Raw genomic sequence first — 26,588 nt, forward strand, 5'->3', positions numbered from 1 at the left:
AGTTTGAATATAGCTGTCTCCTTCAAGAAAAGAAAATATCTTGTTTCCTTTCCATACCCTAAAGGCATTTGCACAGGGGTGGTGATAATTAATCCCCATATTTCTACTTCATATAAAGGAATCTGACTGTAATTTTCTCCTAGTGGGACTCCATTTTGTTTTTAAAGATAATTGATAGCTCTGGACTTAAGCATTTCAATTATGGGAGTGTCTCTTGGGGACCAGACTAACAGACCTTGGAAAAATGTTTTAATGCAAATGCATCATGTGAATTTTTACTGTAAGACAATGCAGGATGCCTAAGGATTTGCAAAGCCGTTGAACAGGAAAATAAAAATATACAAGGGCATGGGACTGATTGTGAGCAGGCAAGGTAGAACAAGTGGTTCACCACTTGGACCACTTACTCGTCTTTGGCCCTGGGCACAGCCAGCTCTCAGCTGAGGAGAAGGAGGCGCTTGCCTTGAACAGTGCATGAAAAGGCAGCAAAATCAACGTGACAGCTCTGTCTGTACCATGCCATGGCAGGTTGGCTCTTTCTGTACCAGAAGAGGGAAAACTTGGGCTGTAGTTCTTCCCTTTCATTGTCCTTGACTTCAGTTCTCATTTTTGTCTGTCAGGAGTAGGAATACCAACCAGCCTGCATCCTAATCCCTGTACACCTCCTACCCTCCCAGTGCTTCTGTCCACCTCTGGCTTCTTATCCTCCTGTGGCAAAACTTGGTTTGTGGGACCAGGGCTGAGACACCATCTGCCCCTACTCCTGCATGTTTGAGTTGCTCAGGGCCTGAGTGGTGTTAATAAGCTTTTCAGTGCCTCTGCATCCTTTATGTGCAAAAAGGGGTGAATCTGTACCCCTTGTTTCTTAAGGAAAAGACAGTCTTAAGCACATCCTTAGTCCAAAATTTGCCATTAAGGAATTAAGTCCTGTTGGAAATCCCTGCTGTGCTCACAAGTCAATTTTGTTTGTTTGAAAGTAGTGCCATAATGTATTAGTATTTTTAGATCACTCAGATATTTTCAGCTGGAGGAAAATCTTTTATTTTCTTTGTTAATTGTGCTATGAATAGATCTTAGCTGATGAGGAGAAATGAGTCAATATGTTGAAATGGTGATCCCTTGTGAGTTCTGGTGTACACCTGGCTGTTCTGAATTGCTTACCAAGCTGGGCTGCTGGAGTGGTGACAGCTTCTACCAGCTGTGGATCTGTCCCAAAGTTTCCTGGGCTTTTTACAAAGATGTGGCGAGCTGCCACCGCTCCCAGCTCCTTGGGGCTGTGGATTAATAATGCAGTTTAGACCCTGGTCTTTTAGTGTGAATCACAATGGGCCCATGCACTATTCAGATTCTCAGTAAAGAAACTTCACAGCATCATCATTCATTAGCTGGTTTGATTCCTAGAGACAGAGTCGGCAAAAGTTGTGCATGTACTAATCACAATTGAAAGGGAGAACAGAAGTCACCCAAAGGGAAGATACTGGAGATACTATTAATATTTTGAGAAGATTTTTTAAAAGATGGGCTTGACCCTTTTCTGGAATGGATCAACATACCTGTGCTGATGACAAGAGCTGCAGGATAATCCTGAGTCAGTCCCTCTGCACACTGGCTTCAGGATTTTCAATAAGGGATCACAGAAACACAGATGGATAGGTTGGAAGGGACCACAGTGGATCAACTGGACCAACCTCCCTGCTCAAGCAAGGCCATCCCAGAGCATGTGGCACAGGGCTGCATCCAGACCATCCTTGAATATCTCCAGTGAGGGAGACTCCACAACCTCTCTGGGCAACCTGTTCCAGTACTCTTGTCATTCACAGAGTAAAGAAGTTCTTTCTCAGGTTCAGGGAGAACTTTGTGGGCATCAGTTTCTGCCTCTTGTCCTATCGTTTGGCACCAGTGAGCAGAGCTTAGCTCCATCCTCCGACACCTCCCTTCAGGTACTGACAGACATTGATGAGCTCCCCTCTCAGTTGTATTCTCTTGAGGCTGAACAAACTCAGCTCCCTCAACCTGTCCTCACAACAGAGATGCTCCAGTCCCTTCATCATCTCTGTCACCCTGCTCTGGACCTGCTGCAGGAGCTCCATGTCTCTCTTGTCCTGAGGAGCCCAGAGCTGGACACAGCACTCCAGATGAGCTTCACTAGGCTGAGTAGAGGGGCAGGATCACCAGCCTTGGTGTGCTGGCAGTGCTCTCCCTAACGCACCCCAGGGTACCATTGGCCCTCTTGGCCACCAGGGCACTTCTGGCTCAGGGACACTTGGTGTCCACCAGAACCCCCAGCTCCTTCTCTGCAGAGCTGCTTCCCAGCAGTTTGGCCCAAACCTGTGCTGATCCCTGGGTTACACTTCCCCTGGTGCAGGACCCTGCACTTGCCTTTGCTGAATTTCAAATGGGTTCCTTTCTGCCCATCTCTCCACCCTGCCCAGGTCCTTCTGAAGGACTGCACAGTTCTCAGGGGGATCAGCCCAAAGCTTCTCCCAGCTTTGTGTCATCCATGAACTTGCTGAGGAGGCATCTGGACCTTCATCCAAATCATGGATGAATTGATGAATAAGTTAGACAGTACTGGGCCCAGTATTGAACCCTGGGGGACACCACTGGTGACAGGCCTCCAACTAGACCCCATGCCACTGATTACAACTCTGGGATCTACTGTTCAGACAGTTCTCAATCCACCTTGCTGTCCACCCATCCAACACGCACTTCCTGAGTTTGTCTATGAGGGTATTGTCAGAAGCCTTGCTGAAGACAAAGTAGACATTATCCACTGCTCTCCCCTCATCCATCCAGGCAGTTGTTTCATTGCAGAAGGCAAACAAGTTGGTCAAGCATGATTTACTTCTCTTTAGTGAAACCATGCTTGACTACCTCTGGTCACCTTTGTGTCATCCACATGGATATAGATGGCCTCCAGAATGAGGTGCTCCATCACTTTTCAGGGGTCGGGGTGTGGCTGACTGTCCAGTCATTCCATGAGTGGGCCAGTACTGGGTCCAGTATTGAACCTTGTGGGACACCACTCATGACTCCTTGCCATTTTTGACGTCTGGGTGACATTTGTTTTCTTGCAGTCCCAGACACCTCTCCTGATCTCTGTGACCTTTCAAAGATGACCATGAAGCAGCCTCACTAGGGTGTCTGCCAACTCTCCCCAGCATTCATGGATGCATTCTGTCAGGGCCCATGGCCTTGTGGATTTCAAGTTTTCCTAGATTTTCTCTAACCCAGTTTGATGGTAATGACTGAGATTTTAAAATATTGCGTGATTTTTTTTAAAGGAAAAAAAATTAAGGATAACTTACAGCATCGCTCCCTTTATGCGCCCTGAAGGGATGCCTGTGAATGACAGCAAGGACAAGCCTGTGTTACAGCTCAATCTTTGGCCTCTGTGGATTGACAACAAGTAACAGGCATTACAAATATGAAATGCTAACCACAGGGTGATCCCAGCTCCATCAATAGTCAGAATAAGCAAAAGAGAAGGAATCATCAGGGGTACAGGATTTAAATACCTTTGCGTGGGTAAATTATCAACTCATTTCACTGGCCAAAGAGAGAATGTCTCTGGAGACATTTTACTGAAGGCAGAAATGCATTTAGATGGTTACACAATTATTACAGTGTTTTCAGACAGAGAATTATTTTTAGTGCTGTAGAAATATTGAAGTATTGAAGCAAAGCATGTAAAAGCAGAGAAGAGCACAGTTAGAAACTTTCCATGGTCTTTGTACTCCTGGATTACTCATGTTTGAGGATTTGTTGATGTTCTGGCAGTTTACCTCTGTTACATTCACCCATAAAGAGTGACACAAATGCCAAATTTTATTTCCTTTCAGAGCTAATGGCATTCTGGATATACTGGAAATTTCTGTTTTCCCAAACACAGAATCACATGCACTCATTGGCATACTTGTGTTCCTTGCCTCTTTCATCTGGATGAAAATTTACAGGGATCAAAACATCTCTGGTCCCAATGTCTTTATGCTGACATAACAGTGTGATTTGGAAGTGATGCATAACTGCTTCTGCATTAAAAAGGCAAGTTAGCAACATGCAGTTATTATGAATTATTTGCATAAAAGTTTAATAATTGCATATATTTGCCATGCAGCTTTGAGATTATCCTCTGGTCCTTATTCTTACACACTGTAGTTCATTTAGGTAGTCTGAATACGTAGGATCTGGTCCTAGAAAAATAAAATCCTTCTTGTAAGATCCTGCTTAGGACGTGGTGGAGTCAGTTCCAGAGATCACACAGTGCATCCTCTGGCCTCAGCAGAGGTGGAACGTGCTCGGCTGCTCCTGTTCCACCGAGCCTGTGTGATGAGCAGTTTGGATACCAGTCTGAAATGTGAACTTCTGCAGTGACAGTGCTGAAACCGTGAAAGAGTCTGCATTTGGCCGTGGTGTTGCTTCTCCCCAGTGCTGTCAACACCAAGACTCAGGCTGCAACAGTAAAGTAGAAAGCTGCTGCTTCAGTGATTATTGCTCAGACATTGATGTGCCCAACCATCTCTCCCTCTGCATCTCTCCTCAGCACCGTTTCTGCTGTATCTAATAATTGTGTTTCTTTATAAACAGTAATTTAGGACAATTAGGAGCAATAGCATAGTTAAACCTTTAAAAGGTTATCTAGCAATGTCATTTTCTTGAGTAATGTGTTCCTGCTGCCATGTCGTTTGTGAATAGACATGTGTTAGCCAGCTAGTGTGCTTCATCTGTGGTGACTTTGATTTATTTGCTCTGTAAATTGGGACTGAAGCAATAATGGAAAGTGACATTAATTGTTTAACAGAGTCCTCTTTGTCACATCCTCTTCTTTCTCTGGGGTGTTTGAATGTTGAAACTTGTACAAAACTAATTGAAATTGCTGTGATGAGGACCAGTGTCCGCTCAACTTTCTCTTCTTGAATGTCAGAGCACTTGAATGTCTGTTTAAAGCATGAGAGTTGAGCTCCTAACAGCAAATATCAGGTTTTCTTCTGGCATGCTATTATTAAAGAAGGCATTCCCTGTTAGTAATAGCAAAACTTCCAGCTTCGTTGTCAGCTTTATAAGCTAAAGGGCTCAGCAGTGTACCCCACCAGCTGGACTTGCTTAAAAAGTTCCTTGTGTAGGGCTGGGGGTCAGGCAGCCAAACCAGCTCATGGACAGCCGAGGTTCAAGGGCTGGCTCTCACACCATTCATCCTACTACCTGTGAGGGACTTGAAATGCCATTAAGAAAAACACTGGTACACACTCTCTTTCCCAATAATGCCTTTTCTAATTGTTCTAGAAGTGACTCCTTAATTTTCCTCTTTTCCTTTCAGAAGGTGGCTGTGAAAAGCTGGATTTGGAGTATGATTTTATGCACCTCCCTTCTGCCATTTCCAGCCTCTTCACACTGAATTATCACAGCTGTATGCATCTATCTGCTTAGTATGGTGGAAATCACCTGATATCGAAATTTGGATAATTTTTCTCAGTGGCCAAGTGCCTTTTGGCCTTTCAAGTAAATTCTTCTCCTTAGCATTAGCTTGCCTGTGTATTTATTTTTTTCTTGGAGGTGATGCTGTAAGCACCAGAACAGTTTGTGCTCTGCCTTAGCTTTCTAGCTCAAAGACAACTTTTATGTTAGAAGCCGTGAGGTGTGATTTGGCAGAGAAGCCTAGCAGGAGCAATTATCTGTGTGGTTTATGATCATCTCTGTTCAGAATCTGCTAGATAAAAGTATTACTGAAAAAAGTAATGCTAAGGGGATACCCAGATTCACTTGATAGTTTTTTTTCCAAAGTGTAACTTGGCAATGTTTTGCTGTTGCCTTTTTTAACTTCTGGGGGGTTTTTTTGCTGGTTTGTTTGTCTTGCTGGTATTATTTGTCTTGCTAGTTCACTTTCATACTTTGAGATTTGAACTTAGCTGAATTTTTTTCACAGTGTGAACCTGGAACATGATGAGGTACTCTGAAGCTGGTGGAAAAACTGCCGATTTGATATCACTTGAATCAGTGAAAGGCTTTTCATTTACTTCAATAGCACTAGGATCAGCCTAGGAGTCCTAGATAATTGATCTGTCAAGATCAATTTCCAATCTTTCTGAAAAATAAATATAATGATTTTTACACAGTTCTATTTCTCAGTTCTAACTCTCAGCACTCAAAAAAATCTGTATCTTAATATACAGTAGGGACTATATTTCATTAAAAAATCAGGAGGCACTTAAATTTACTCAATTTGACAAAAAGAACTCTTGTTACTGAAATAAGATATAAATTAACATTACAGCCACATCTGATTAGAAATTAATCTACTTTTTATAATTGCAGTTGGAATTTGATAAATGCATACAATAGAGCATTGAGCACTCAAATGATATAACTCGAAAGGACAACTTCAAAGGCAACCTGCCTAATACATTTCTTTAAAAGAAAACCAAACAGCCTGTCATTTACCATATGAGTGCTGCTGGCTGCTCTTATGCCAGAATACTCAGGAATGAGAAGCTGTTAGTTTGGTTTTGGAGCAAGGATTTGCAGAAGAGTGGAAGGGAAACCCTTTCTCACTTACACTGGACCATGTATGTGAATGAGGTTTTCCGTATTTTACTGGTGATTCATGTTGGTGTCCTGATTAGCTGTCTAATTCTTGTAGTTTTGTCAGGTCAATTATCTGGTGTTAGGTGTGGAAGAGCAAAAGAAAGAGACAGCCTGGGCTGGCACCATCATTAGGTGTCAGCATCTTAGGCTTATCCTGTAATACAATCCCTGGGTGATTACTTATCATTGTTAGCACCTGAAAAAAAAAATTGTGGAAGAAAAATAAACTAGCAATATGCCACAAGTGCAGAGATTTCTTTTGAACAGAGATTGTTGTAAGTGCATTACATATTGGCTTTTCACAGCTATTAGGATAAATGCTATATGTATAATGCTAAAATAGCTTTTCTGTATGAATATAGGTTTTCTCTTCTAATAGCAAAGTTAGACATAAGTTTTCTTGAGATAGTATGCTGAAACTCCCCGCCCAGTTGAGATACCAGCCCGTGAACGTGTGATGGGGCCCTGCAGCTGACACGACAATTATCAACACTCACCGGCTGCAAAGGGCCGGGACCACCACCCAAATTAAAAGATGATAAGAGGAGGATTAAAACCACAAACCACGAAATACACATGCTCTTAAAAGGCAGACCCAAGGAGTGGTCATGCTAAACAGTTCTCAGAAATTTTTTACTATACATGAGGGACTATGAATATGCGACAGGTTGATGTATTGTAAGTGAATTTAAAGGGGTGTTCCCGAAGCAGCCCTGTGCTCTTGCCAGCTTGCCAAGCACCTGGCCATTTTAACCCTTTGCTTTATGTGTGTCTCCTATTGTCTAAAATCTTTTAAATTTTACCAGGACAGTGAATCATATTTTTCACAGAGATGGATCATTTTATTATACCTAACTACATTGTCTGAGATTCTGTTTCAGGGGCCAGTTTAACTACGTGTTGTCTGCTTGTTCACATACAAAGCGTACTTTTGTTCCTTTTCTCACCTGCTTCCTCTCTTTGTTTTGTCCTGTCCCACAGAAGATAGATGAAGAGAGCGAGGCAAACTTGCTGGCTGTTCTCACTGAAACACTGGACAGCATCCCTGTGGATGAGGATGGATTGCCTTCCTTTGATGCACTGACAGATGGAGATGTGACCAACGAAAATGCCGCTAGCCCGTCCCCGCTGCCCGACGGCACCCCTCCCACTCAGGAGGCAGAAGAGCCGTCTCTAGTAAGAACCCTTCCTACTGTTTAACAGGAATTGGATGTGCCTCTGGCTACCCGCTGCATGGGTATGATGTAGTCACAGTAAGGTCTGGGCTTTTTGTTTAGACTGGAGAGGAAAATCAAGTAAAGAACTGAAAATTAAGCGGGGGAAAGCCCCCCACCAAATAGCCATAGGATGATTAATATGGCAGTCTATTAAAAAGTTGTTGAAAAGGTTGTTTTTGAAACTGTTACGCTAATGGGGCTGACACTTTTGCTTATCATTCTGTTCAGATAAGTCGGGATAATGGTTCTTAACTCATATTTTATTTCTCGGGGCTCTTTTTGTTGTGTATGTTTAGACATCATTTTTGGTGATCTGTGAAGAAAGGCCCAGTGACTCTGTTAGGATGCAGGGCTGATTTTGTGTTTTTAACATTGATTTGACCAGTAAGCACCAGCTCAGTGCTAACCAGGGCAAAACTGAACCTTGGATGAGGATGTGGGTGAAACATTATATGCATTTTGCTCAGTAAATCTAGTTTGTGATGTGATTCTGTTTCTGCTGAAAACCTCTTATCATTGGCTTCAGTGGGAACAGAGCCAGATACCTGAATCTTGACACTGTATCTGTTAGTCTGTTAATGTCTCTGTGTAGATCAGAAGCCTCTTGTGTCAAACAGATCACTAAGAATTTCATTTTGCCATGGATTCAGAAATCCAGGATCCCTGCCATTTCTGCTTGCTCCACGGTATACTGCAGTAAAGGGAGCAGAAATGTGCTGCCAAGCCAGAACAAAATGAAATCTGTTTACTCTGAGGAATATCAAATCCTGCTTTTTGTTTTATTGTACTTTGCTTGCTGAAATGGATAGAACTAACTTTAAGTAACTATGTAAAAATGTAGATAAGTCATTTTAATCCTCAAAAATGTATAACTTTACTCTTTTCCTTCCACTTCCCTTTCCCTGATGTGTTTGTAGCTTAAGAAGCTCTTGCTGGCTCCAGCCAACACTCAGCTAAATTACAATGAATGCAGTGGTCTCAGCACACAAAACCATGCAAACAGTAATCACAGGATCAGAACAAGCCCTGTGGTTGTTAAGGTACAAACTTAATCTTTATAATAAGGAAAAAAAAGAAAGTGTAATGAGGTCTTTTACACTTTCAGCAATCAAACAAGCAGTAGACCTGAATGTATTTTATTAGTATGCTTACTATCATGTAACTAATTTTAAAAAATGTGAGTTATGGACTGGGTTCCAGAAAATCATCTGAACTCTTTTATGCTCTGAATATTTCATTTATGCCTTTTCTCTTGGCAGAGTTCAGTTGTAGTCACACCGTCTGTTACTCTTACCTACTTTACTGATGCACAGAGTAGGACGGGGTGCAATAAAATTTGCTGATGATCTGGTGTTGTTTATGAGTGACTCCAGGATGTGGGACTGCCATTTTCCCAGCTGTCTGAGCTAAGACAAATGACACTGGATTCTTGGCAAAAAGATGTATATTAGACATTGATTGGATGGAATGGGGGGCTTAGACATAATTCTGTTAGTAGGCAGTATTAAACAATGTTTGTCTTGCCATTCAGTGTAACTGAAAACAGGCCATTTAGGGGTACTTAAGAGAGTTGTGAATACTGGGCCCAAGCAATCAGCAGCAAATTAAGGTTTAAACCAGCTTATTTTTTTGTTCACAGTAAAGGCGCTGTAGGGTCTTGTTAGTTACATGTTGCTGAGTAGGAACATTGCAATGTAGGAGAAATGAAATAAAAAGCTGCATAAATGTCATTTAGGAATTTTAAATGTAATTTTCTTTCCTTGTTCTGCAAACAGTTATTCACAGCTCATAGATCTAGTACACTTAGACTGAACACTTCATTGAAAATCTCATCTCTTCAGAAAACCTATATCCACTCTGATAAGGTTCAGCTCACTAATTTTAGCTTTATTTTATTTTATTATTTTATTTTATTTTATTTTACCCTGTTTTAAGACTGAGAATTCATGGAGCAATAAAGCGAAGAGCATTTGTCAACAGCAAAAGCCTCAAAGACGTCCCTGCTCTGAACTTCTCAAATATCTGACTACGAATGATGATCCTCCTCAGACCAAACCAGCAGAGAACAGGAACAGCAGCAAAGAGAAATGCGCCTCCAAAAGGAAGCCCCATCTGCAGTCTCAGACAAATCATCTGCAGGGTAGGTGTGGGACTACAGAATACAGCTTTGGTACCAGCAGTAGTGCTGGGAAGCTGAAGTACCATGGTTGGGAATGCCCTCAATACCTATGTTCTTTGGATTAGTATTGGAAATCCAGCATCTCTACTGAGTAAAGAGAATTTTAAAACAGTATAATGAAGTTAGGATTAGTTAACTAGATTTAGCTCTTAGACATATTTGATTCTCTTATTTACTGCCCCAAGCCTCAGAAAAGGATCTCAGGAAAAGTTTAACAAATACCACACAGTAATATATCAAGCTAACTGGAGATACTTATTCACAGAGAAGTGTACCACTAAGAAATCATTATACCCCTAAACAAGCTCGGCAGTCCAGTTCATTAGTGAACTTCTTTCTCTTTTGCTGGAGTAAAACTGAAGGCATTGTTAACCTGCCACGTAGCCCTTAAGAGACAATAAATAGTGCTCTCACTGCTACAGAGAAAACAATAAATGTGTCATTCCTGTTAAAGCTGGAATGGTGGTTTGTAGTTTTATTTTGTAAATAGTTGAAAGTTTAGATGCCATCCTGATCTTTCGCTCTCATTTTTGGATTCTTTATGATCAAAACTAAGCATTTGTGTTGACTTTTAGTATTCCCTCATGTGTAAAAAACTAGTCTATATTACAAGTAGCTTCTGTGACAGAGATTCAAGAACATAGAACCTCCTCTCTCACTTCCTCTCCCTCTCTTCCCCTGCCTGTTTTCCCAAGATAAAGGAAAGCTGTAAAAGCTTACGAACCCAAAGGGAGCTTTTAAAAATTATTGCTACTTTAAATTACATCTATGTATTTATGTTGGCCTGGCATCTGGAAGGCTACATGCCTGTCTCAGACTTATCAGTGCAATCTTGGATGACTCCACTAAAGTCAGTGGAAGTTACCTGTCTGCAACAGAGATCAGGATGCGACCCTAAATGTGTTGTTCGGTATTTTCAAAGCAACAGTTGTAAACTGTATGTTCTTTCTTCTTTTCCCCTCCCTCTTTCTTGCATCTCAGCCTCCATCAAATCTGTTTTCACATTCTGCACTAGGGAGTATAAGCATACTTAATAAAAATAGTCTTCCCTTCCTGACACTTAATATTGTTCTTGCAGCTGTACATTTTGGCATCCTAAAGTATGGGTTTTTCTCCATTATGGTCTCAAATTATCTGAACAATATTTCTTGTAAGAAGGAAATCCAACTGCCCCTCAAGCTTCCTTATGCCAACTGCCACACCTTCTGGATGGCTTCAGCAGTCTGCTTTCACAGCAGAATCCAGACTGAACCCTACATGTGGATCTGTTGCTGCAATAGTGCTGAAAATCAGAGCTGCCAGAAGTTACAGGGGGCTTTATTAACACTATTGGATGTTAAGGTGGTAGGTGATGAGGTGTGTTGTGTATAACATGCTATGTGCACATGTATGTTATACCCATACATAGATGCATGAGCACACAAACATACGTTTGTGTCTTTCTGTTCAGATCAGAGCTGCTTTTTTCCCCCAGCTGAGCAATTGTGTAGATTCAGTTCAAAGAGTCAGGACACACTGGGTTGTGGAAACAGCATGCAGGAGAGGTTATGAAAGTCCAAAGGGACATATAGCTAACAACTGTTCTTAACACATGACTGTGATTTTAGTGGTCTTGCAGGTGAACTTGCAGGAAGAGAGAAATTACCTTCTTCTGTAATTTTCTTCCACTTTAATTTACAGGCTTGTGGAATGTTTTTTTTTTCAGCAAATTTGCCTTATACACCAATACATAACTTCGATATCAATGGATTTGCATATAATACAAATACAAGAATATAATGCTTTCAGCTTGGATAGTCAATTCATACAGAATCAACCTTGTAAATTTACCTGATATTTGCAGACCTGCAGTCATTGGTTCATATATTTAATCAAAAGTAGAAGAAAATTGGCTTCTTCTGTTTTAAAAAACTATCACAGTGTGAGATTTTCTTTCAAAGTTAGGGAAGGCTCACAGAGGATAAGTCGAATGTTATTTTCCTTTAGGGTTACTGTTGCAAACATATTGCAAACCCACGGGAATGTCCACAAACGCATTCATGCCAAAGATCATCTGTGGTTTTGCACTGAAATTTGCCCATGAGGAAACGTAGTTCTTTTGAACCTGAATGTTTTCAATTTACAGGGACAAGCAACTTGATGTGAACTCTTTTAATAAGAAAAAACCCAAACCCAGACCTTGAAACTCTAATAAATGGGCACCATGGAAAATGACAGTGTCTTGGCTAAATATTTACACTATCAATAGCTGTATGTGAGTATGAATCCTATGCAGAAAGAGTGTTTGGTCAAGGTCTTGCCTAGCAATAAGAAAACTGGGTGTTTTGGTATGCAAACTTCTCAGTGGGAGAGCTCAGTGATGTCTGCCTAAAATTAATACATGGCAGTGTGAGATAATGCCTTGGTTCGGTGCCCATCTCTGACAGATTTGCACTGTGCCTCACTGCTTCAGAATTTAATATGTGTATATTCTGATCTGGCACTCTTCTGTGGGACTAATAAGAGCTAGAAAGAGACTTTTTAGAGATGTAAATAGCTCTTACACATTCAGCTTTGTTAGCCTAAATTGTTTAAGAGTGTGCAGATTTTTATTAAAAAAACAAAATCAAAACAAGAAAAAAAGAAAGGAAGCCTTTGTATAAAACTTCATTCCAGGGCCTTACTGCAAGATATGTGTTTTTAAGCCAATTTCACCTCTAGGTAGCCACAAGCAAACATCAGGATTCTTAGATGTATATAAATTACACACAAAGATGTGTCAGGTTGCATTCAGTTTTACTGCACCTGTGTAATCAGTGGCTGTGCTGGACCAGACAAATAACTCATTGAGGTGAGTCTCCTCATTCCAGCACTGACTTCTGAGGAAGGTGAACCTGAGGTGAACACCTGAGCTTCCATTTCTTATTTTCATATGGGGAGGAGAAGAAACAATATGCAGCTCTTGAGAACTGAGTTAATTTTTTAAAAAGTTATATTACTTCAGGAATGCTCTAGAGCATATAAAAGTAATCAATTTGCATATAAAATCCCTTAATGTTGATGGGAGCTCCAAGCCTGTAATGAATATGAAATATGCAGTAGTGACACTCTGGACAAAAGATCTGCAGTGCAGGAGTGTTCAAGGGGAACATTTTGTCTTAAGTAATTAATCTGCAGAAGAGATCCCCTGCTGTTGTTCTTGCTACAATGCTCTCTGTGTTTAAAACATCAATCTAACTTCTGAAAAGTAAAATTTGCAAGTACTATAATTTTTGATTTTAAAGGAATCTTAGTTGTATTACAATATCCTGATTCTTGGCTTGGTGTGAGAAAACACAATTTTGCATGAGTAAAAGCTGCAAAGACTTACATTTTTATGGCCAGAGCTTTGTTTTTTGAGTATGTCAGGATTGTAGTGCTGAGAGCTTCAACCTCATTTTTAACCATCTGTGACTATGTCCGTGGTTTGTCATAGTTTGCAGGATAATTTGCAAAAATTTGGACTGTAACTGGTTGGACTCTGGCCTCATAGAAACAACCTATTCTCAATGCTATATATAAAATTGTATCTTGTAGAAGTAAAATTAACTGAATATTCATAACGTTCTGTTACTTTGTAGTTATTCTGCTGCTCCTGTTTCCAAATAAAACGTGAACTGTAGTCTAAATTAACACTGAGAGAAATAACATTTTCACAGTGTATCCTGGAGAGTTCTTCATTGATTTTTAACATGTACCACTCTTCTTCTGAAAGGTTCTTGTCATTTGGGTTGTGTACTGTATTTCAGAGGTACAGTAGTTGGTGTAAATAATTGTTGAAATTTAGGTGCCCTTTTGGTACTAGTAAATAAGGAATTGGGATGAGTCTCTTTATTTATCTGAGATATGCTGAAATGGCAGTTGAACTATCAGAGCTTGGCCCTAACTGACTGCCACAGGATTCCAGTGCCAAAGTATAAAGAGATGTTTACAGTATACTTTACAGAGTGTTTAAAAATTGCATAATTGTTTTCTTTTTTCCTTTAGCCAAACCAACAAGTTTATCACTTCCATTGACACCCGAGTCACCAAAGTAAGTACTAAAAAGTGCAAACATTTATAAAAGGGAGGGGGATTCAGTAGATTTTGGCTACAGCAACTCCATTTCAGCTTGTTTTTATAAATGTGCCCTGTCTTCCAGTGATCCCAAGGGTTCCCCATTTGAGAACAAGACTATTGAACAAACCTTAAGTGTGGAACTCTCTGGAACTGCAGGTGAGAAATGCAAAACGATGACTCTTCCTTTAAGCATGGATTGTGTGTGTTTGTTTGCTTTACTATACCACAGGTATGCTTAGATCTCACAGAAGTCTCCAGTAGATTCACTTCAGTGCAGTTTAACATTCCTTTTTATCCAGCTACCTGAGAAGAAATGTGTTTGAAAATATGGCTCCTAACCTACACAGGAGAGCATAATTTCTGAGAAAATATGAATGAAACCATTTATCTGTTATATTTCTCCATTTCCCCATAGATTTGTGTACTGCTGAGCACCATCTTTCAAAGACAAACCCCACAGCACAGTGTAATAGATGTTACAGATACAAAAGTTATGTCATTCAGTCTGTCTCCAATCCGGTCTAGGGCTGTACATGACTGCATGTTTCAGTGCTTTGTCCATTCTAGATTAATATGTCACAAATAACAACTTTCTCCTCTACCACTGAACAACTGTTCTGTAGCTTAGGGGTAATTTTTAAAAGTGGTATTCATTTTGTATTCCTGCTTTTTCTTTTTCTTCCATTAACACACTTCACACAACCTCCCTTTATCTTCCTCCTCCTTTCTGATCCCTGGATTTGTACCTTTTGAAGATTTGTAGGATTTTTTATCAAGTAGTGGTTTAGTTCACACGTCACCCATTTAATCATTCATTTAATTCGTCTGCTCTTCTTTCTGCTGAAGTCAATTCCTTCAGACTCAGATCTGTTTTATGGCTTTCCTCTGAACTCTGTTTTGCCTCTATTTTCTTGAAGTGTCCAGAAGCAAGCACAAAAGAACACATTGAACTCCACCTGAGCTATTGCCAAGACCATTTTCTTTCTCAGTTGCGTAATATCGAAAAAAAAGAGATGTACTTGGCGTGTGTTTCTCTTAGGATAGCATTAGATTGTAAAATATATGATCTGTAGCATTGAGGGGGAGGGTTGTATTGCAAAATAATGTCTTCAGGTACAACAAATTAGCTTGTTGCTCCTGAATTCAGTGGCAGCAGGCCCAAGCTGGGTTTGGGTAGGTACACTGGACTTTCACCTTCCTACAACCATCATTTTACTTTTTCAAAAACTTTGCATTAGTTCAGCATTAAAACATAAACACTTTTCCCTGCTGTCTCCTGCAAACCTGCAGTCTTAATCATTCCTCTCATGGCAAAAGGAAGTATTCTTCCTATACATCTTCATTTTGCAAGTCTGATATAAACATGGCAAAATTCACTGTATGCAGGAGGATAATCCTGTTCAGTGCCAATAAGTGAAGTGAAGTGAAGCATGGAGAAGCCTCTTCCATCACTACTGGACAGAAGTCTGCACAAGGGTGCCCATTTGTAAGCACATGGATAAGTCAGTGCTTAGCGCTGCCAGCAGAAAGGGGCAGATGAGGTGACTACAGCAGAGTGGTACAAGCAGCCGTTGAAATCACTGAAGGAAGCAGTGTTTTCTCCCAGCCAAAAAGTCAGCAGCCTGTTTTTCCCATCAGCTGACTAGACAGAAACTGGGAGTCAGTCTGACCCCTGGACAGTCCTCTGGTATTGCGTCCATAGTGGCAACAGGAATGGTCTTGGTATTACCAGATTCATTCCGCTCCATCAGCTGTGCACAGAGCAGGAAGCAAAACAGCTCTGTAGTGCTTGGACAACATCACCAGGAGACCTGGTGCATTTTTAAAAAAAGCAACACAAGCTGGAAAGCAGCACAACTGGGCACATATGTAAACAGGAATGCTGTACTATGATTCTAGGATTTCTTTTCCCCTCTGGAAGTAACTAGAAGTTAGCTAGGAAATAAACTGATGATATTCAGGAAGAATAAGAGTGTTGTGTGGCAGGGAGCTGGGCAGTGTTACCAAGCAGTGTACTGGCTCTTGGACTTCATGTTGCATTTCCTCTGGTCTTCACAATGCCTGGTGAGGACATTTCAGGAGATCGTGTGGTAGTTCTATTAATCTCTGCCTGCATATACAGATAGTTTTTATTTTTATATTAATGTATGTATATAAATTTATAAAAATATTCATGTCTTTTAAGTCATTTGTACTGCCGTAGTGCTGTGTCCTGAGTCTGCTTGTGCTGGCAGCAAAGTATGTAATAGAAATAACCTGGAGTACTGAAGAACTTACTTACATGTGTGTGTAAATCATAGCAGAATTGGGACCCACTTCAGTTTAAAAAACAACCAAAAATAAAATAAGGAAAAAAATAGTGGCAGTAGTGATTAATAATACCTTGAAGTTCTTTAGTGAGACCCTGGCAACTCAAAATTATATCCAGATAACCACATTGCTCATTGTCCTTATATAGGGCATCTTGCACTGTACAAGCACTACTTATTATAATTTAAATAGGAGTTACCTTGATCTCACTACTGAATTGAAAAGACCATTAGCAGTGCTGCTTGCACTATCGAAGCACAAAGTATTTTAATATAAATAGCAACTCTCTTGATCTCTCTGCTGAAAACAACATTGCTTCCCTCACTGATGAATTAACTATAAACCAGAAAAATAAATAAATAAAAACATTTCCCACATGAGCCATCAATCTTCGTCACACACACATTTTGGATTCATGTATCTAAAGTCAAACTGAAACTGTTCTCTTGCCAGTGCTATATCTTGCTTTACAACAGATTTGTTAGTAGTCATGAGTGCAACTTTGTCCTCCCTATAACTGTCAAAACATCGATTTGTCAAATTACTAGGAACAAATATTCTTTGAAGTGTTTTCATGCCACACATAAGAGTTCTTTCAATGCACTTTAAGTAAGCGTCCTAAGTCCATTGCTGTCTACAGTAATTTTTCTTGAAGCTGATTATTCTAGTGTTTTTCTAAGGAAGCTGGACCAGAACATCATGATATGGAGGGAGTCCCAGGTGATGATAATGTAGTGAATGAAATTCCTGTGCCAGATGAGTCTTCTGAGTAAGAGGTTCCATCTCTCTTTGCTTCCACAGCCAGCTGCATTACCAAAACCTTGCTGAGAGGTCATGGGCTTAAACTTCTCCAGTGTCTTCCAGAAATCTGGGATGGTTCTGTGTCACCTCTTTCCTCTTTGTTACCAGTCAGAATGGGGGGGGCACAGATGAGAATGTGCAAGCACAGGGACAAAGAGGATGACTCACTTTCTGGAGGTGGCAGTGTTCCTCTGGGCAGTCAGGGCTCCTCAATGATTGTTTTACACTTTTGATTGTCTTAGACAAACTTCTGAATGTCAGGTGTTAGATAGCATGGCTTCTAATTCATCTCTCTCTCTGTGTCTTCTTAAACCTTCGCACCTAAATACTCAAAGTCACCATTTAAGTTCATGAAGTCAGTTTACATGCTTAAGGATTAATAAGTAACTACAGGACTATTTCCACCCTCTTGGTGAAAAGTCTCTCATTTGATACAGATCCCTGCAATTTATTGTAGTGTAAAACTCCTCACTGGTCTTGGGGAAAAATTTGATTTTTCTGAAAAGACGACAGAAAAAGCTGTATTTTCTGCCATCAGAAAAGCTGATGTACACAATCAGCTTAAAGAGTGATTTGGAATTTGTGGCCGTGGTTGAGGATACTGATACCCTGCTATTTGCCCACCTCTAGGTTTGTGTTACCTCTTACTTGTCAGAACAAATACTTAAAATCTGTCATTTAAGAGCTTCTTTGACCTCAGAATGATTTCAGATAAAATGAGATGTGAGATCTTGATGTGAGAGAGTTGTCCAGAGGGAATAAAATCTAGTGAATTATTTGATGTTTTCAGGGATCTGTGTTTATTCTCTCCAGCACTGACAACAGGATTAAACTGAATATTCAACAAGCATATAGTTTTTTATTATATGATGACAATTTAATTTTATTATATTTTCCTAACTTCTACAATCTAGTGCCATACACTCTTCTACTGAATTGAGTTGTTACCTTGTGGTCAGTGTTTAAAGTGTTCTTAAATAATGTTTCCCTTGACAATCCATTTTCAAACTCAAAAGTATGAAAGAATTCATTTTCAATGCCTCTCAAAAGCCCAGTGTACATGTAGAAAGGTTCCAGGGCTGCGTTCCCCAAAAGACACTAATTATCACTCCCCTCAAAACACAGCAAATGTCATCAAACATTTGAATGCTGAGTTGCTGCAGAGATTTAGAAATATTTGTGTCTACATAAAACAACATTGATAATCAGTCCTAAGAAGTCCAGATGTCACTTTTAATGCCATGGCACTCCCCTAATTTTTGCTTATCAACCTAGCTGAGCTAAATGAGTTACACTATGAGGTTTTTTTTAAAGTGGAATTTTGAAAGGTATTGAAAGTAGTTTCACTCTCCCAGAGACTTTCTGGAAAGAAGTTGCTTGGCCAGGGTGGCAGAGTTGGCACATATGCAAACACCTTTTGTTGCACAGATGCAGGGAGGATGGTGCTGCTTTGGCAGCAGTGCTGGCAATTTGATGTATGCTGTTTTCTAGCACAAGATCACTGAGTGAGTCTGTAGTATATAGACAGAACAAGGCAAAGTGCAAATGTACCATTTACCAAAGCTATTCAATTAAGGAAAAGTCCCTACAAAGAAAATGGTTTTATAGCATGTCATGAAAAAATACTTGCCTTTTACTTTAAAAAGAAAAAAGACTGTTTAAGGGGGATGATTGTAGAGTATGTACCACTTCTAACAGATTTGCTGTGCAGAAGTACATAAGTGTGAGTGATGTAGAGGTACTTGTTTATTATAGAGCACATTTCAATGCAGTAATCATAAATATTGCTAAGGTTGTGCTCTGTTGAAATATGACCTACATACTCTTGATTGTTTGTGTTACGTGATTTGTCTGACACCCATTACATTCTGGGTAATGGCAGCCATTTGTTGCTGTGCACAGCAGGCTCTTTTGACAAAAGAAAATAGGCAGCAATAAAAAAGCTATAGTCTGAATTACATTCTGCACAGCGCTGCAGTGCTGAGAGTTTGTGCAAGTGTGTTAACAATGCTCTGAACTGCCTCTTGTCAGCCTTCAGCCTGTAATGGCCATCTGTCCTTCCATAAATCTGTCAAAACCTGCTAAGTTCAAGAGAGTGTACAGAATATACCTTGTACTGTCAACCCCTAAATGTACACACTGGGGGAGAAATTGGTGTGTGTGAAATAATCCAGTGGTTACAGAATATTGTAATGCCATTGATGTGGGATCATGGCCCTCAGTGAAGATTACCAGGGATTGGAGTGAAGAAGAACAAGTGTGAGCCAGCTGGTTTTCTCAGGATTCAGTTTGGAGATTGGTCATGGGACACTCCGGAGGTGGACTCTGTAGTAGTGACGTGAATTCAAAACTTCACTCCCTCTTCCATCCCCCAGTGTAGGTTTGTTCAGAAGTTAAATGGAAATTTTCCATCTTTTATCTGTTTCTACTTGCCTGTGCACTTCCTGCTTCTGCTAAAAACCAGGAAAAAAGCCAGAATGCCACGAGGAAGCCCTTTCTTAGGCAGTCCCAGCCCTGTTCTGCCAGCAAGGGAAGTGCCAGGAAATTTAACTCAGTCTGTACTTTTTGTGAGACATTGTTTTGGTACTTTTCCCCCCCCTGTTTTCTGAAGATTGTTTGGCTCCTTGTCAGGTTTCTGGAAATGTTATGTGTTACTTGCTTCCTTCCAGGACAAGCTTTAAAGAAGTGGAATTTGAAATAAGAATTTCTTTTGAATATTGAATTATCTCTAGGGCTTCTTTGCCTGAAATTATTAAATATACATGTTCATTTTGGAGTGCTTATATTTTTGCTTCACTCTTTCTTTAAAACTACATCCAAAAACCCAGTAACTAACCCCAGAATTTCTTATAGGCTGTGTAATTTCACAAGTAAAAGTGTAATTTCTAAGTTGTTTTTTTTTTTTCCTAGAAAGTTGTTTACTGAAGTATTCATTCAATCTGAGCCTGAAGTTTTAACTTTGAAAGTATTACTCTAGATTTTTGAATCAGATTGTTCTCTTAATTTTAGCAAAAATTCACTTGGTAGTCAAAACTATTTGTCAGTGAAGAGGTGTGTAAGGTATGAAATAGGGCTGTCTCAAGTGAAATTTTGGGAAGAAGAAAGAAAAAAGTGAGGGTTTAGAGGAAATAGTTTAACAGTGATGACTGCACAAAGTGTTTTTAGTATTAAATTCAAATTTGGGGTAATTAGAGTTTTAGGTGCCATAATCTTTGCCTCCGTTTCCTTGAATTTTGTGACATTAGGCATAGCCATGGATAACTCGTAACCATTTTTTCCAAACACTCAGACAAAATCAAGCATGTCTCTCACATCAAGTATTCATGCCTTGGTACTTCTATTTTCTTATTTTCTGAAAGAAATTCATTGCAGATAATGCAATGGGACTCCCAGTCTGCATTTATGCTCCTTAGGGAGCACTGTGCATTGATGAATGCTTTTCCTTCTTTACAGCAAAATGCTATAAAACATGCTCCATTTGCATTGATCTGCTGAGCTGAGTTGCATGTTTAAAAATACAAACCAGAACTCTATAGCCGTGTTTGAAACACACATTTCCTGTAACTCTGTCAGCCCTCTCTTTTCATTCCTTCTAAGGAACTAATGGAAAGTTCATTGCTTGGGCTAGAAGTGTTCTTGGACAGCATGAGCCTCTGGATTGCTTAGGGATGGTCTGGATTACCTTGGAGAACTCCCTAATCTCCATCTGTTTTGTTAATTTTTAAGCATATATTACTAAATTATTGTCAATTGGACAGAAGCATATTTTTCAAACATAACATATTAAGCGCCTTCCTGAAGACAAATTATTCCTGAACAGTGTCTACTGCTTACTGTTACTCTGCCCTGATGTCTGGGATTATGCTTCTGTAAAATCTGAAGAAATTCTATGATTTCTATAGAAAATATTGGAAGTTATATTCTACCTGTATAAAAATAATGGGAAGATGCTGCTTCAGTTCCCAGGCTTTACTGGAATGTGCTGTAGTCCTTCCTGCAATTGTGTCTCATCACCGTGATATAAACTATTGCAGTTACATAAATAACCCTGTTAGTTAGCAATATATTTAGTTATTGAATACTGAACTAATAATTAATACTAACCTAATAGCTAATACTGAGACTTGCCTGTTTCATTTTGACTCCCTACTGCATGATTCTCACCAAGATTTAGTTCTAAATGCAAAGGTTCATTACAGTTGTTGGTGCCATTCATTTGGGTTTCAGTTGCAAAACCACATTTCAGGCAAAATTTATTAATTAAGGTTAAGGAGTGTATTAGACACACATTCTCAATGGTTTTCTAAGATAATGAACTCTGGAAACAAAAAGTCATTGCCACTGAGTTAGGGTGTCTGTATTTCATTGCATTTAAGTCTGTGTCCTTTGGTACCACTCATTTATTTCTCTTGGCCTTGCTTTTATCCACATTCTTCTTTGCTAGGTTCTTTATGTTTTTGATGGTGCCAGTCTTTTGACTTTTCATTCCTACATCAAAATCTATTTTATATTTAACAAAAACGTCTTTGGGGTTTTATCACTTGATCTTTTCTATCAAAAATCTACAGAGAGAGGGGCGTATGTCTTGGAGGAAGGGGAGGGACAGAAATTATGCTCGCAATTGATGGCAATGCATTAGTATTATTGCTATTGTTGTTACCAGACCTTTGGTAGTTTTATTCTCAGTATTAGCAGTGTTGAAGTGACATAGAATGGGTCTTGCTTTGTATCTATTCTAAGAAGCATATGAGCCACATTTATAAGAAATTGTATGTGTGCTTAAAGGATTCTGTACCTCCTTTTACTCCCTTTAGGCCTAACTCCACCTACGACCCCTCCTCATAAAGCCAACCAAGATAATCCTTTTAGGACTTCACCTAAACTGAAGTCATCATGCAAGACTGTTGTACCACCTTCAAAAAAGCCCCGCTATAGTGAGTCTTCTGGTTCTCAAGGAAATAACCCAAACAAGAAGGGTCCAGACCAGTCTGAGCTGTACACACAGCTTGGCAACACTACAGTACTGTCCAGTGGACATGAGGAGAGAAAGACAAAACGGCCCAGTTTGCGGCTGTTTGGTGACCATGACTACTGTCAATCTGTGAATTCAAAATCGGAAATACACATTAAAATATCCCAGGAACTTCAGGACTCCAGACAACCAGAATTTAAGGATTCTTCACCTGGGTGGCAGTGTCAGATTTGTTCTTCTTTAGAACAAGACCAGTATTTCAAGAAAGAGACTTTACAGACAAATAAGCAGGGATCCCATGGTAATAATAGAAAACAGCTCCAAGACCAGGAAATTCGGGCTGAACTGAATAAGCATTTTGGTCACCCCAGCCAAGCTGTTTTTGATGAAGAAGCAGATAAGACCAGAGAACTAAGGGACAGTGATTACAGTAATGAACAATTCTCCAAACTACCTATGTTTATAAATTCAGGACTAGCAATGGATGGTCTGTTTGATGACAGTGAAGATGAAAGTGATAAACTATGCTACCCTTGGGATGGGACACAAGCCTATTCATTATTTGATGTATCACCTTCTTGCTCTTCTTTTAACTCTCCGTGCAGAGATTCAGTGTCTCCACCCAAATCCTTATTTTCTCAAAGATCCCAAAGGACACGCTCTAGATCAAGGTCCTTTCCTCAACGCAGGTCTTGTTCCCGTTCTCCATATTCCCGATCGAGATCAAGGTCGCCCTGTAGTAGATCCTCTTCAAGGTATGGTACAGCAAATTCATGTGTGGTCACTGTAGTTAATACGACGAGCAGCAACAACATAAAGAAATTTACAGGAAAGAAAAAAAGAAAAAAAAGCAAGAAATAACTTAATGCAGTGCAACTCATTCTGTTGCTCCTGAGCTGATTAACTCTGAAGGTTACGGGTTTACTACAGAAACGCTTGTTTCCAATATCCTTTACATTTGCCAGGTTTACGCTTTCTGAGTGGAGACAATCAGGTCAGAGGCAGGGCAATTGGTGAGAGATGTACACAGTTAACCTGCCCCATTATCTGTGAACTGCCTGGTGCCAATCTTGCTGCAGCCTCTGTCAGATGGTGTTGACAATGGCTGACTGTCTGCTCTGTGTTAGCCTCAATAAGGAACGTTACTGAAGGACCAGGAGGGGGGAAATCACTTGAGGGCCCTTAGTTGACTCGAAGATTGCAAACTGTCACTGGAAAATCCCACTGGTATCTTAGAAGAAATTGTAAGTTCAGGGAAGAGGTAGAAAATGGTGTCAATAGACTCAAATGGAATGACAGAGGTGAATGTGTTTCTTCCTGCAGATCTTGTTGCTATTGTGAGTCCAGCCACTGTAGACACCGAGCAAACAGAAGTTCTCCCCTAGGTGGAAGATCGCGGTCCAGATCGCCGTACAGTCGCAGACCCAGGTAGTGCCTTTGGTCTGCATTTGGTTTGCTCTGCAGCTGTTCCTCAGGAGACAATTGTAGAATCATAGAATCATTAAGGCTGGAAAAGACCTCTGAGTTCATTGGGCCCAACCTTTGGCTAAACACCACCATGTCACCTGAACAATAGTACGTCCACTCATTTCTTGAACACTTCCAGGAATGGCGACTCCATCACTTCCCTGGCAGCCCATTCCAATGCCTGACCACTCTTCCAGCGAAGAAATTCTTCCTGGTGTGCAACGTGAACTTCCTCTGGTGGAGTTTGAGGCCATTTCCTCTTATCCTTTCTCTAGTGGCTGGGGATAATAAAGCATTCCAGAAATTGTATTTCTAATTTTACATTCACAAATGCAGGTACTTGATTTGATGACTAAGTTGTGTTTCCTAGATATGACAGCTATGAGGAATATCAGCATGAAAGGCTGAAGAGGGAAGAATACCGCAAAGAGTATGAAAAACGGGAATCTGAAAGGGCCAAGCAAAGGGAGAGACAGAGGCAGAAAGCAATTGTAAGCACTATAAAGATAACTTTCATATTGAAATAGATCTGTTTCTTTTCATAGATTCTAATGCTAGAATTCAGTCTTTATTTTCTTTCTTTTTTTATAAAAAGACAGAAATTTGCTTACGTGTATTTCTTAGTATATTTCATTTTAAGCAAATACGTGTTTTCATAATAATTTCTGTTTTGGTGTCACAGTACTAATTTTTTCAGGTTCTATAAATTGCAGCTCACAGAGTTTTTCCCAATGAACAGATAAGAGAACTTAGTAGAAAAAAAGGTGATCCCAGACAATACACTAGTAGGAGAGAACAAGTCTATTTCTTACACAGATCTATAAGTGAACCTGCCTTTTATATTGTTGTTCACCTACCAGACTTATGAAAAATAAGGAGTCAGGTAATATAGCAATTGCTGAACTCTCAGAGTGTCTAATTGTTTATACAGAGGATGCAGACAACAGAACTCAAAACTGGGATCCAAAGACTTGACTTGAATTATAATTTTTTCAGTGACTGTGATTTGGTTAATATTCAAGTTATTTTTAGCAAAATAGTCTGAAGACCTGATGCAATTAAAAAATGTCACTTAGCACTGGCCCTTTCATAATGAATATATATTATTTAATTATTTTGTTCATCACTGTTCTCTATGAAACAACTGAAATACCTGAAGCAAAGGAAATTAACCATGTGGGGATAAGCAACTCTCTTGGCTGTTGTAGCAGTAGGACAGAAGGAAGAATGGCTATTAAATGGATGGGTGGCTTTTGCCCCTTTTGAGTTCCCCATTGGCAATTGCATTTTGATAAATTAAACTGGGAGCTGCTGTAAATCTGTTGCTGTAAAAGTTGCTAAGCCCACTTGGTGACTCGCCTTAACGTTTTGATTTTCTGTGTCCTGCTCTTTCCATATGGTTGTGCCTACACGGCTGTTCTGGCTGTGCCCTGGCTCTTGCATGAACTGGTACAGACCAGGATACTTCATCTTCCTTCCCAGGATTTCCATTAGTGCTCTGTCCAGAGGTCACCAAAATTAATAGATCTTTTTCCCAGTGCCATTAGTGGACTTTACAACAAAAGGTGATTTGTCACAGACTTGGCAGCATTTCTCCTAATGCACCTACAGAACCAGGACTGTGTAGGGATTGACAGAGACTGGCATAGTCTACAGCAATGAGGACTTCTGGGAATGAACAGACAACTTTATGGTCTGTTTTTTGTCTCTGTTACTGTTGTTCTTAGTGAGCTTCAGCAAATCATTTCACTTTTCTCCATTTCAGGTGTCCTATCTACAAAGTGTGGGTGATGAGAATATTTTGTAAAGCGCGAGATTTATAACATGCTCTGCTGTGCTGCTCTGAAATGCAGTGAAGGCAATGGAATAATTTTGTTTGGCTTCAGACAGGGCCATATTTAAGTCAATTGTTGCAGTTAGTTTTGAAATATCTGGCTTCCATCTGCTTAGAGATGAACACTACCTTCCAGCAATTGTAACTTACACTGGCTGTTCTCTCTTAGAGCTACCACAAATTAGAGATTCAAGCAGACTTCTGTCATGGGTGTATCTTGCTACTTCTCAATTACTGTACCTTACCCATATAAATAAACATGAATCCTGCTGAGGAGGTAGAAAATTTAATTTAGTTTAAAACAAACAAATATTTGGCAAGTAGCTAATCAAGAGAAAAGGAAAAAGAAAATAACAGAAACTTTAAAAGCTTCAGATATGCTGCATCATACTGCATTAAAAATTCTAGACAATTCAAAACCAAGGTTGCATTTATTTTCTTTCTAAAGTGAGCATTTTTATTATAATTAACTTAATTAATAGAATTATTTATTAATAGACATAAATAAATCAAAGCTAAAAATAAATACCAATAAACAGAATATGGTAAAAAATCTAAAATCCAGTCATCTGTGTGAGTTCTGCAGGAAATGTAGATTAAGTCCTATAGACTCCTTCATCCAAAGTCTACCAACATTTTTACTTCAAAAAATCTATATTGAATTGTGCTATTTTATACCCTGTGAAGACAGGTAAGGATTAGGAGACAGCCGAAAAAGAAAATCTTCAATCTCATGAATTAAGTGATAAAATTTGTATGATTTCTAGCATTCTCTGCTCTTTTTCTTATGCCTTTTGGCTTATGGGTCTCTTTTGTGTTGCTCTTTTCATTCTTGGGGGAATCAACTCATTTATCGTTCAGCCATGAGAATGTCCTCTCTCTCTTTCCTTGAGCTCTTTCTACAGTCCCATAAATTTAGATTTCTTTGCCCTATGTCTTGGGGAATTTTTTATTTTCTTTCTAGCCCATTCTCATGCTGCCAGAACTGATTTATGGCCACATACTTCCAGATACTGTTAGAAGAGTGGCCCAAAGATTGGGCAGTACTAATGCCTCAGTTATTGCACAGGGCAGGTGACTTTCTTCATGAGAAGCATCATGCTGAGATCTCAAGAGTTAGTTGTAGAAAGGATGCACAGTAAAAAAGGA

General features: G+C 39.7%; 1 protein-coding gene across 3 annotated transcripts in view; it reads left to right on the forward strand.

Annotated features, from left to right (window-relative positions):
• Positions 1 to 26,588, forward strand: part of PPARGC1A (PPARG coactivator 1 alpha) — a 369,209-nt gene that overhangs the window by 327,755 nt on the left and 14,866 nt on the right. For all 3 annotated transcript variants that reach the window (XM_033059895.2, XM_033059896.1, XM_042779265.1), the window contains 8 exons: positions 7,564 to 7,758; positions 8,717 to 8,839; positions 9,735 to 9,939; positions 13,984 to 14,029; positions 14,138 to 14,211; positions 21,981 to 22,893; positions 23,462 to 23,566; positions 23,976 to 24,096. In XM_033059895.2, coding sequence (XP_032915786.1) covers positions 7,564 to 7,758; positions 8,717 to 8,839; positions 9,735 to 9,939; positions 13,984 to 14,029; positions 14,138 to 14,211; positions 21,981 to 22,893; positions 23,462 to 23,566; positions 23,976 to 24,096 — 1,782 coding nt within the window. The remainder of the gene's footprint in view (positions 1 to 7,563; positions 7,759 to 8,716; positions 8,840 to 9,734; positions 9,940 to 13,983; positions 14,030 to 14,137; positions 14,212 to 21,980; positions 22,894 to 23,461; positions 23,567 to 23,975; positions 24,097 to 26,588) is intronic.

This window comes from Catharus ustulatus, chromosome 5, assembly GCF_009819885.2.
Source record: "Catharus ustulatus isolate bCatUst1 chromosome 5, bCatUst1.pri.v2, whole genome shotgun sequence".
Classification (NCBI taxonomy): Eukaryota; Metazoa; Chordata; class Aves; order Passeriformes; family Turdidae; genus Catharus; species Catharus ustulatus.